This window comes from Diadema antillarum, unplaced genomic scaffold (genome assembly GCF_040938485.1).
Source record: "Diadema antillarum isolate AM-2024a unplaced genomic scaffold, OU_Dant_1.0 seq00000177_RagTag, whole genome shotgun sequence".
Classification (NCBI taxonomy): domain Eukaryota; kingdom Metazoa; phylum Echinodermata; class Echinoidea; order Diadematoida; family Diadematidae; genus Diadema; species Diadema antillarum.
The window spans coordinates 1,182,021-1,194,653 of NW_027271244.1; the positions used below are offsets into that span (position 1 = coordinate 1,182,021).

The 12,633-nt window shown below is 39.5% G+C and overlaps 1 protein-coding gene across 1 annotated transcript; it reads right to left on the reverse strand.

The window, feature by feature from the left end:
• Positions 1-402: 402 nt before the first annotated feature.
• LOC139728400 (T-cell activation inhibitor, mitochondrial-like) lies at positions 403-8,873 on the reverse strand. The gene is made up of 7 exons (XM_071639340.1): positions 8,740-8,873; positions 7,524-7,773; positions 6,808-7,028; positions 6,275-6,366; positions 4,680-4,945; positions 3,244-3,375; positions 403-1,153 (listed from the first exon to the last, which is right to left on the reverse strand). The coding sequence occupies exons 1-7, from the start codon at positions 8,753-8,755 to the stop codon at positions 922-924; spliced, it is 1,209 nt and encodes a 402-aa protein (XP_071495441.1). The 5' UTR covers positions 8,756-8,873; the 3' UTR covers positions 403-921.
• Between the last annotated feature and the right edge of the window lie 3,760 nt (positions 8,874-12,633).

Consider the following 12,633-nt stretch of genomic DNA (forward strand, 5'->3'; position numbering starts at 1 on the left):
ACCTTCATGAGTAAGTCTCAGCCAGGTGTTAAAAAGTTTATCGTCGCTGGGATGACAAGACCTTGTATCTGCAATTTTAATGAAAATGACCTTTTTGGATTAATGGTCAGATAATCAGTTAAGTGATGTCCTGTCCAAATCCTAGCTGTCTTACCCCCAAAATGAAGCCACCATGGCATGTCAAAGGAATGTCTATCCCATTGGATACAGTGCTTTGGCTGCCATGTTTTTTTGCTCTCCTGAACATTTGACATTTTGTAGATACAAGGTCTTGTCGCCCCAGCAACGTTATGTTTAACAAAAATTGTCATCCTGTTTACTCTATCATATTCATGGACATAAACTCTTGTTCCTCTAATACAATGATTAACACAGATTCTGTCATCATGTTTCCAATCATATTCATGGACATAGGCCTCTGGTAAACACATCAATGTCATCGCACACTGATGGTCAACAACAAAAATAATGTTTGCACATAACACATATTCTGTCATCATGTTTTCCAATCATATTCATGGACATAGGCCTCTGGTAAACACATCAATGTCATTGCACACTAATGGTCAACAACAAATGTTTGCACATAAAGGCTGTTTGTCAATGATCCACATGTTTGGAATAGATATGCATTGTGTGTGTGTATGTGTGTCTTTATGTCTGTCTGTCTGAGAAGGATGTGCATCTAAAAAAAAAAAAAAAAAAAATTTCCCTTCACAGTTAATGCATAGTACAATCAGGAAGGCAACTGCAACTTTTTCTTTGCACAATGTATGTTTCAAATCCTTCAGCTTCGATGGGGCATCATCACATGATCACATTTAACCAAATCACTGCCTCACACAAGGTTCCATCAGTCAGTGGGTAATGCCCAGGGCAAGAAAATCAGACAAGCAAGAACAACAACAACAACAACAACAACTATTTCCAGTTCCACGGGATACAAATTTCCCCTCCACGCATGAGGGCATAGCGGTGTGTGACTTGCAGGTGGAGGCCATGCGTGGTCACACCCAACTTGAATGGATTCTGCCGCAGCTGCCGGCAGCAAGTTATCATCTGCAGCGGGGTCACGGTGAGGTCTCGTGTCAAGGTAGCCAGGTCCATCTCCTCAAGGCAACCAGCAATGAGGCAGGCCTCCTCCTTGGTGTTACTGTGGGAGATTACATAAGACTTTTTGTTTTGTTTGTTTTCTGGCACCGGCGAATGTTTTTAAAGGTATGGTATAGTATCGGTGAAGATGAGAAATGAGCTTTCAACTTTTTTGCGAGATATCAAGAAACCACTTATGAAATGTTACAGAGCATGCCATTCTAGGAGGAATTCAAAGTTTATTCGATGAAAATCAGTTTTGAAATGGCTGAAATATCCCCAAAATAAAGTAAAACAAAGTGATCCTTATAAAAGTCCATGGTCCCACCTTTTATTTGTATCTTTTGTTTTGGATATCTCAGCCATTTCAAGACCAATTTTCATCAAATAAATGTTGAATTTCTCTTGGAGATACATGCTCTTTAATATTTCAAAAGTGGTTTCTCATTATCTTTCTTAAAAAGTTAGAAATCTGAAGCCCAGTCTCAACCAAAACTATACAATCTCTTTAAACTTTTGGGATGTCATGACAGAATAATATTGTACTTCATTCAACTCTGGTATTGACAAACAGTGGAATCAACACAACTGCTCTGAAAACAAACAAACAAACAAACAAACAAACAGAAACTGTGTGCTGTGAAGGTTGATATCACTGAATAATTTTGGATGTGAGGGACAGGGAAAACTGCCTTGTAAAACTAATGTTATGTTCATCAGTGTCAATCACAACGTGTTTATAAAGAATTACCCATTGTTACTAGAACAAAGGAAAAACTCAGAAAACAAAATCTTCATACAATTAATGCAAAGTAACAATGTCACAGAGTTAAAAGTGTTATAATGGATACAATTTGTGGGCAATAGGCCCTTATCTGCATGCCAGTTGGCGTAAATCATTCTGAAATCATACAAGAAGAAGAATCAATAGTCTTGCGCTAAAAGGCTCAAAACTTTGTGCTCAGAGTTGCATTTCTTGCTTGCTAGACCAACAACACATCATACTGCCATACATGTGAGAAATATTTTGGGCTTACAACTAGGGGTGCATTTATCAACTCTTTTCTCGGCAGAAAGAGGTTTTCCAAACAGCTTTCAAGGAATTTTTACGAGTTGATAAACGCAAAGCTGTTTTGAAAGCCCTTTCAGAAAGCCTTTTCGAAAGGGTGTGTTTATCAACTCTCCTTTTCTCGGCAGAAACAGGTTTTCCAAACAGCTTTCAAGGAATTTTTACGAGTTGATAAACGCAAAGCTGTTTTGAAAGCCCTTTCGGAAAGCCTTTTCGAAAGCCGCAAATTTGTGGCTTTCCAAACAGGTTTCCTAAACAGGTTTTCAGAAACCTGTTTGTAAAAGCCTTTTGAAGTTGATAAATGCAAAGCTGTTTTGAAATGGCTTTGTAGTATTGTACTGCAGTTACGAACAATGGACGCCTTATATGACCTCTTCTCCTCGGGTCGAATTGCGCAATGCAGCTGTGCAGTGACAGGCCAGTTATCGTGTTCACGAAGAGAGTTGATAAATGCAACTATTTTGGAAGCCGTTTCTAAAGGGCTTTGGAAAGGGCTTTTGAAAGCCGTTTAAACAGGGGAAAGTTGATAAACGCAGCCAAAGTCTCATGTCGCCACTCAGAAATATTTGAAGTATGTGCTAAACTGGAGCTGCCTCACAGATAGGAAGACAATTGATTCATGTGGCATTGCATCATGACTCCTCACTCTCAAAGGAAGATATGTCTTTATGATGGTAATCGCCGTCCCTTCTTAGAAAACAAGAGGCACATTAAGAGTACAGGACTTTGGAAAGGGCTTTGGAAAGGGCTATGGAAAGGGCTTTCAAAAGGGCTATCGAAAGGGCTTTCAAAAGCCGTTTAAACAGGGGAAAGTTGATAAACGCAGCCTAGGACTAGAGCAAACTCATTGGCCCAAATGCACACACATAGTTTATATCTAGTCCATAGATTACACAAATTTAGACGATATGCGTGCAAATGTGAATGTTGCGTCTACTTTGTGCTCGTTTTAGTTCATGGACAATATTTAAACCATGGATTTCACTTCAACTGCCATTATGAATTAGTCATGAGAAACACAGGCATTTCTTTGTTTTTCTTATGATGTGGTGAAACTCGATTTATCTCATGACTGTCAGTACCTTTTGTGCTGAGCACGGAGCTCCCTCGCTTGGTGAGAGTTGGACCGGAGAAAACTGGTAATGCTCTGGACAGAGCTATTGCACATGACATGGAGGTTACCCTTGTAGTCCATATATTGTTGACCTGAAGTCCTGCAAAATGTTCATTTAAAAGACAGGCAATCAGCAGAAATACCATCAAATGCACAATTCTGTGACTAACAGCTGTAAAATAAGCCAAAGCCATGATGGTGTCACCTCAAAACTCTCTCATTGGTTTGTACACTAAAATATCGTAAAAATTATGCTTTGGGTGAGTAGTTTAACAACTACAATGCATTCATAATTACAGATCATTTCTTCGTTGGAGGCCATGGCCTTTTTCATGGCGTGAAACTTTCGCAAATTGCCACTGGCACTCTATATTTATTGCGCAGACAAAACACTTTCGCATGCATTCAAATTGCAAATCTTGGCTCCTGGCAAAGTCCCCCAAAGTTTCATGCACGCGGAAATTTCTGGTTTTACAATACAGTGCACTCCCATTATAAAAAACAAGGTTTAAAAAAGATTACGGTTACAACAAAGTAAAAATTCAGGCCCCAACATTATTCACCCTTTGTTTTTTATTAGTTATTTGTTCGGTTATAACGCAAGTTTGATATAATGACAGAAAACTGCTGGTCCTGAGGACTTCATTATAGCAGGAGTCCACTGTACTTAATTCATTAAAATCATCTCGGATTTGTAGTGGCAGTGATAATCACAATACATTGGTTTTGTATATCTTTGTCAATTCAGTATACACAGATGTTTTGATGTTATCTGTCACATCTGTTTGATTATTACTCTACTAAAGTCAACTGAGATATGAAATGGAATTGCACTTTGAACCCACTATTGTCTTTGTCAGCGGATTCCCATCAGTCAAACATATGATATGAAGGAAACTTTGTCATTCAGACATTACTGGATGGATACACGCATCACAGCCCCTGCCTACAAATAATTCATACATCCCTGGCCGCACCTTACACTTCTTAAAGATGTGGTAGCGTGGGAATACCATGGGGTTGGAAGGCTGGCCAGCCTCAGATATATTTGAGAATCCCTGTAACAAACTTTGTCCAGCTCTACCAATGATCTCCATGTGAGTGCACACACAACTGAAGAATCTCGACGGGAGTGTCGACCATTACCAATGAGCATAGGTATCAATGCTCATATTCCCTGATGGGCACTATTCGTGCATTTTGAATGTGCCCAGGTGGAAAGTGAATGAAGATTGATCATATTGGACCACCAATGTTTCCTAGCGCTACTGGGTATTTAACCCGTTAAAGGACAAGCTGATCTTGGTACAATACACCTTTCCCATAGACACCTGCCCGAGTATACTTGGGGACTCGTCCTCCATGGGTTAATACCATGAACAAACTTTGGAGACAGGAGTTTACCCTTCGACAATGACATGAACACCCTCCAGGCTTCCCTGAGGCATGATCGCTTCCTTGCATCCACCCTCCCCCGTTGCCTCGGCAGTACTGGATCCATTTTCGATCGTCTCTACCATCCTCGCGAGAGTGCTGTGATGGGAGCGGGCCGTCGTCGTCACAATGTCCGCGGCACCGATGCTGCATCCGCCGAGGAGGGATGACAGGTGGCGCTCCATGGGCGGGATAAGTAGCAGAACCGCCCTCTCCCTGGGGAGGCTGGCCACGAGCTGGAATGGAATTGTCACAAGGGATACTGGTGAGTGATCTCTAGCAAAGATGTCAAACAGCTTTGGTAATGGTAGCAGCCCTTTATCCTTTATTTGCAAGGCATTTGGAAAGGGCCAGAGGTCTGAAATGGAATGTGTTTCAAACAGTCATTCAAGTGAGTGACTATAACTGATGTTGCCAAATCACTTACTGTCCTGAATAAAGTAAATCTATTCATCTCAATCACTATTACTCTATCTTAAAAATTAAGTCTGAAAGACAAAAAAGAAAAAAAGAATACACATAAAGCCGCCACAAAAAGTTCCCACTCTGCAAACAGTAAGTAAATTAGTTGGACTTTCTAAACATTGTTTCTATATGTACCAATTCAGTTCTTCTTGTCTGTATGTGTATTCATTTCCTGATCTTTCTGCATCCATACTTAGGGAATGCACTCTAAAATCTTTGCCAACTCATGACAATTCTCCCTATCGCATATAGCTCTATGAACCAGAACACGTGTGGCGCCCTCTTTTCTTTTTACCATTAATTCTTGGGATATAAACTTTCAGTTATGAACAAGCGATGTGTAAAATGTACACTTTTATCCACATTGAACGAAGAAGTACTACCTAGTATTCATAGATCGTATCAAAATCTGTCTTACAATCTCTCAAATAATAGTTATTTTCGATTCTCTAACTTTACATTTGATAAATGGAATTCTTCTGCGAAGCGGCCCAGCATCAAACGACAAAATTATGGAAAATATCCATGGATGAAGGACGTGACATGGGTGAAGTTCCCAACAGACAAAGTTTAATCGCGACACAGACATTCTCCAAAATTGGTCATCAGGTCGAATCATATTTACTTGTGCATGACGAGTTCTGTGCGTTTTGAATGTACGATCAAAGATCCTACACTACAAACGATCTTTGGTATGATTTTCCAGAACCGTAAAACCAGAAGTATACATCCCAAAAGCGATCGATCAGATACTGGTATCACGAGGTAATATCACTTGATATCGGCTATATGCGATAGGGAGAATTTATAACAACACCACCATACATGAATTACCGCTATGTGGCAGTATTTCACATTGCGGGGAGTACTCATTGGCATAGTACTGTTCTCTTGGCTACTCCTTATCTTGACTGGCACATCTCGATAAAGGAAACAAAAAGCTGTTATTGCACCTCCATGGACAAATTCAGGTTTAAATGGATATCTAGATGTGCCAGTAATGAGTCGGATACCAGGAAATGTCCAACTGCCATCAAAGCTTGGTGCACGAACAAGACATTGCAAAATCTCTACCATCATGTACATTTAGCAAAACCTACCGACAGCCACTGATGGGGCACTTCTTGGCTTCCTAAGGAAATTGTACCTGATGGCATCAGCCTTGTAACATCCCCCAGCACAATTGTGCAACCTGTTACGTAGAAATAACAAAATAGGCAGAAAATATGAAAACTACACCAAAAATTCCATTGCTAACAAGGAACCAAATATCAAAGAAGGTGCTTGTTTAGCATGTATTACAGCAGTTCACAGTGGATTCCACTTCAGGATTCATTGAAGGCCTTATATTCAAAATTTTAATAAGACTTGTAGGATATTTAGGAGCACAATTTCATGTCCAAACATATTTTATTGAGTCTGACAGTGACATTTACATTGGGGCAAAGATCAGCTTCATAAGAAGAATGTGAAAAGAAAATGAAAATCAAACATTCACCTTAAAAAAAGGAAAAAGAAAAACACAGCTGGCACTGTAGGATGCAAAAAAAAAAAAGGCTTAGTAGGTGTTTGCAGCTCCACATATAATTTCTGCCCAACACAAATCGCCCCCCCCCCCCTTATTTACATGTACCTCTAAGATTCTGCATGATGGTCGCATGCTGCTGGCACAGGTCAAGGACAGTTCTGAGGCAGGCTCGAAAGTTGACAACATCCCACATGCTGTCCCACCTCACGTCCACCAGGTCCAATCGTCTGATCACGTCTAGGCGCAGGGACTCAATGTCGTCTCTGATTGGCTGGCTGCTAGCAAGCTTCCTCCTGGCCTCTTTGATGTTGGTCTTCAACCAGTAGCTGCCACAAGAAGCAGGGTAAAATGTGAATTTGGAAGTTGAGTCACAGGAGAGCTCACAGGAGAACATCCCTGCTAATGGCATATTAACATGATAGTGATAAGATATAGCAAAGTGATATGGCATGGTGATAAGATAAGCAAATTTTGTGCAGAGGAAAAGAAAAGTATTACATTGCGTAAACCTTCATTGTTATGCATAGATCAGCAAAGTCCTCTCATGAAAAAATACTGGTATACTACAGTAGATTGAAAACACACAACACCAACAATTATGTCTGTGGACACAACATCCCACTTCACTGACCAAACTCTGCGTGCAACATGTACATGAGTGAGCTGCTCATCTTTTGTATTATGTCTAAAACTGAAGAAATTAGACTTTTAAAAAAAATGGGTAAATCTGTAAAAGTAAACGAATTAACAGGGCTACAAATCTGAGGAATAACTTGATAAAGATCCAGTTTCAAGATTTAACAATAATTTTGCATTGATACCTCAGAGTAATTTCAGGTTTGCGCTGTCTTTGATGAACTTTGGTGTTTGGATTTTTCTTCCCAGTATACTCATAGTAGGAATTGTGCCACTCCACTGGTCGTGGGAACACTCCTCCTGCAGCGTCATTCTCCTGCTTGTACCGGTCAACGAGGGCAGTAGACAGCATGCTGCTCTCAAGAACACCTCTGACTGTGGCGTAGACGTCCGATGAAGTCAGGTTAATGTTGATACTCTTCAGAGCAGTGCTCCCTAATTGAGTCCATTAAAAGTGAAACGATAATTAGAAATGATAATATTTGCATCATCACAGAGTTTGACAATATGCAGGTAACAACTATGCATGCAAAGTCTGGCTACTTGTTCTCCATTAATCAGGTGTTGGACATTACAAGAGAGATATAAAATGTCGTTTTACCAATAAGTGAGGAGCACATAGCAAGATTAAAATCTTGACCAGTGTCATTAACTCCTGCTTCTCCTTAAAAAGAAGAAGAAAAAATAAACACACACTTTACAGAGACTGAAATGCATGTATTACCTCTAAGAAGGAAAAAAGAGGTCTAATGTTGATTCTGATTCATTAATGACCTTCAAATAATGTATGTGTTTGAGGCAATATGAATCAAAACATTACTTACGTTACTATAATATGGTAAATTCCATATGGGATGAATTCTATTCTCTATGCTGTATTTTCATTTTCAGAGCTGTCTCTATTTTTCTCTGTTCATATGCAATGCTAACATGGTTCTTTGTTTTCTACTCTATCTCTCTCTCTGTGAACAGAGTATCATTGTCATTCTCATCATTGTGACAATCATTGCTCCTATTACATGAATTTCATTCAGGCCATGCTGAGCTAGAAAAGACCTTACATTTGATGTAGTCACAGTCCTGGCAATGCAATTACAATTTTCATGAAACAAGAACTCCTGTATCAAATATATTTTAGAGATCTACCACTGTTTCCACTATATATTGTACATTATTTCAATTTATTTTTTTATCATTATTATTATCATTATTAATATTATTATTATTTTTACAAAGCACTACATTAAAGCTCTCAGGGATTTTAAGACACTGCTATTTTGTGAACATATTTGTCTGTAGGAGAGATGTTCTTAAACTTCAGTGGAACATTCAACAACTGTGATGGAACTTTTCTAGTCAAGTTTCACCAAGCTTGTGTAGGCACACAAACTAATCATGTACCTTTGTAATGAAGCATGTCCTTTGCACCTTTGCTGCCATTTCTGAGATAAAATGTGAGTTCAGTGGCCGCAACTCTCTTATCTGTCTGGAGGTCGTCTATGTATGCAAAGAGCTGTTGGAGAGAACGTTCATTTGTTTCCTGCAGGGATAGAGACAAGAAGAGCCATAAGAACAAGCTGGTTCCTGACACTGTATCATTTTCTACAGCATAACTACATCCCTATAAACAATCACACGAGCTATAATGAAATCACAGATAGAGGAGGTATTCAGAATCCTAATGACAACACTGCAAAGTGGATACACTTTGGATTAGACTTGCAATGAGAGCTTGCACAGTGCTAATTCCAGTTACCAGGAATATCACTTGGCCATAAATCTGGCATGAGCCCTGGTATACAAACCAGAGCAGCAAGACTCTGCAAAATGACTTTTACATGATACCAAACGATTAGAAATATAACTGGCATAAGTTAAGGTTGATTTTCAATCACATTATCAATGACACTTTCACAGGATATTTCTATCTCTAAATCATATTTCAGCATCTAGAAAACTTGTTTTAGAGCATAGTTACTGTTTTTTTTTCTTCACTTTTTCAAATGTGGGGATGGCTTGCATAATATCCATGACTATGAAAACTAAGCTGCTCTTCTCTGTTTAATAGGAAACTAGATATATCGCTACGGCGACTGATATGCCTCCGCCATAATGCATGGTTCTCCTAATAGGTCTATAGTACAATGTCTTGACAATGTGTGATGACAGTTTCACACAATTGGCAAAATATTAAAATGACAGGTTTGCCACAAATGTGCTGAATGTTCACTTTCCTAGAACTAGGTTCAATTGGATGAATGATTAAAATGTCAGAGTGCAGGTATTTGGGGAACTGATGATTTTTACTTGACTTTTGACCCTTTTATAAGTTTATGCATTGAGTAATTTTCAAGGTATTGAGAAAAAGTATAATTTCAGTATCAAATGGGAAAATAGCATTATCTAAACCTGGCCTTTGACCTTTGACCTCACAGTTCCAAAGAGAATCACTGTTAGGTTGAACATGCATAAATATGTAAGTTTCATGATGATACCTTGAGTTACTTTTGAGATATGGAGGGAAAAGTGCAATTCAACACTTTCACTTGACCTTTGACCTTTGACTTTTTGGCAAGAAACTTCCCACAGAATATATATCGGGTAATACATGCATACATCAAGTTAAAAAAAAAACCTTCAGGCATTGCATAAATATAAGGAAAGTAGTGATATTTTGAGGAGTTGACCTTGACCTTTGACCCCTGACCTTTGAACCATGACCCCCAACTTCCCTAGATAATCACTGCCCATTGGAACAAACATATATACTAAGTTCCATGAAGATACCTTGAACCATTTGCGAGATATGGAGAAAAACATGAATTTTCAACCTTTTTTTTCACAAAATAACCAGTGACCTTTGACCTTTGACCCCGTGACCCTAAAATCCAAATAAAGTATTATCCCCCCAGGATATACTCTCATACCAAGTTTGATGTAAAACCACCACACGGTTCTTGAGATATCGACAAAAACAAAACGGGACGGACGGACGGACGGACGACCCGAAAACATAATGCCTCCGGCCACTTCGTTGGCGGAGGCATAAAAAAAAAGAGAGATTTTTTAACGAAACACATAATTTGATAGTTCTCTATGGTGTCAATTATTGTGTCCAGCCCAAATCTGCCTTGTGCATTCCTAAAACAAAGCCTTACTGGAAGGGTATGTTGTCTAGTTTCAATAAAAAAACTGTGGAATGTATCAATTGAAACTGTAGGAAGGAAATTTCTGTGTAAAAAAAAATTGACAGTAACATGGTGGACTCATTGAGTTCCTTTTTGTGCTACTTGCCCTCTCTCGTGGGTGCTGCCCAAAGAAATCCGGGTGGACGGCAAAGAGAAAAGGACGGAGAGCTTCGGTGGTTTGTGCTGATGTCAAGCATCGTAGGAGGACACTCCCATTGGGAGAGTGCATCATCCTGGAGATTCTATGTCAATAAAAACACACAGAATGTGTATTACAGTGAAGACTGAGGTTTTGTGCTTTTCCACAGGAAACAGTGGTCATTGGATTATTCATTTACTTGTGCTCGTGGTTTCTGTTTTATTGTCATTAGTCAAATCAGATATAGAAAATCAAGCAGCCAAAAACAAACAAACAAACAAACAAATGTAAAAACAAATTGGTCTTAAACCAGTGGCAGGGTAAGTTTTTAAGAAAGTTCATGGCAATGAATAACTTCGACCAAATGACTTGGTCAATATTTATGATAAATGATAAATAATTGCAAGCAAAGCTATGCATACTCTGCATTGTTTCTCTTTAAATACACTTTGAGTTTCCAATTGGTCTTACCTCTTGAATCTGTAAATATGATGCATACTGGTATAGTTTGTCCTCCAGATGGTCATTGGAAATAACACCTGAATCAGCTTCTCTGCATCCTCCAGGAATATGAAGGAAAGTGAGCCACGTCACTGAAATAATCGTAAAAATAAAATATATGTATCATATATTACCTGGCACATGTAGAGCCTAGAATTTAAGTACAAATTAAATCTAGTGTGTAGAGCACCAGATTCTCTAGATTACTACAACTAGACCCTCTAGAAAAGTCCAGTTGGGCCCTGGTCCTGTTGCATTATAAAAAAAGTAATCAAACTTACATCAATCTCTATCCTCTAGATTACTACAACTAGATCCTCTAGAAAAGTCCAGTTGGGCCCTGGCCCTGTTGCATTATAAAAAGTAATCAAACTTACATCAGAAAATCACATTCCGTCAGGTAACTTTATTACTAATCAAGCAATCAGAATTGAGTTTCTAGAGACTTAGATTCTAAATCTAGACTAGAATATGGGTTCTATGTTTGACTTTCTGACTGACACTAATGCAACAGGGCTCTAGTGCCGGGCCTAGCTAGCACTGCCAAGCTGCAGAGATGTCTAGACAGTAAATCATACAGTCTAGGTTGTCTAACCGCAACAGCGACCCCAACACGCTTCGATACACGTACGTGTCGTTCAGCACCCCACAACGGGGTTAGACAGCATAGTAAATTTGCTAGAAGACTCATGGTGAATAATCCCAGGCCCAGGGCGCTCATTCACATCCCCGACACATGTTTATGAACGCTTCGCGTTCAGGCTTGTCACAGTTTTAATAGGAGAATAATAAATTTAGAAATTTTTGGAAGAAAAATTTTTTTACAATTTATTACACTACAACGTTACACGGAAATCAATAACATAACAATAACGCACTTGAAGGCCGACGATGATAACCCTACATGGGTAATTTACTCAGTCTCAGGACATAGACTGCTCCATTAGTCCATAAGCAAGTTTTACATACAGAGTTCTAAAGTAAGACTAGCCGCAGCTTCTTCTTCTTCTTGGTTGTTCTTTCTCCGGTATTTGGAGATCAGCGGTTATCCGTGTCAAGCTGTGATGTAAGGTTTAAGCGTACAAGGTGAATTTTAAGAATGTATCGGATGCATGCAGTGGGTCGTAATATCAGCAGAGAGAGAGGTAGGTAATGAGAGAAAGGGGAACAGAATGCTAGTGGTAAAGATGAAGATGTCATTTGCTGTGAAATCCTGGATGACCTGGTCTGGAGGGTTGAGTGCACTGATGTGCTGGATCATAGCAGCTCCATGGGTTTGAAGGGTTGGACAGGAGGCAGCAAAGTGGGTTGTGTTCTCCTCCTCTGTTCCACAGAGTCTACAGATAGGGGTGGAAGACTTGCCTATGGTCATCAGGCGGTACTGTGTCGGGTAGATGCCAGTTGCGAGCTGGGAGAGGAGTCTTGGGGCATTATTGAGGTGTGGAGGCAGGGAAGCTGAGTAGTAGG

Excerpts from the sequence above, each read along its gene's own strand:
- LOC139728400 (XM_071639340.1), bottom strand. Across the intron at positions 6,367-6,807 it reads CATCATGCAGAATCTTAGAG|GTTGCACAATTGTGCTGGGG; the intron begins GTACATGTAAAT and ends TCTACGTAACAG. Across the intron at positions 4,946-6,274 it reads TGCCCCATCAGTGGCTGTCG|CTCGTGGCCAGCCTCCCCAG; the intron begins GTAGGTTTTGCT and ends ATTCCATTCCAG.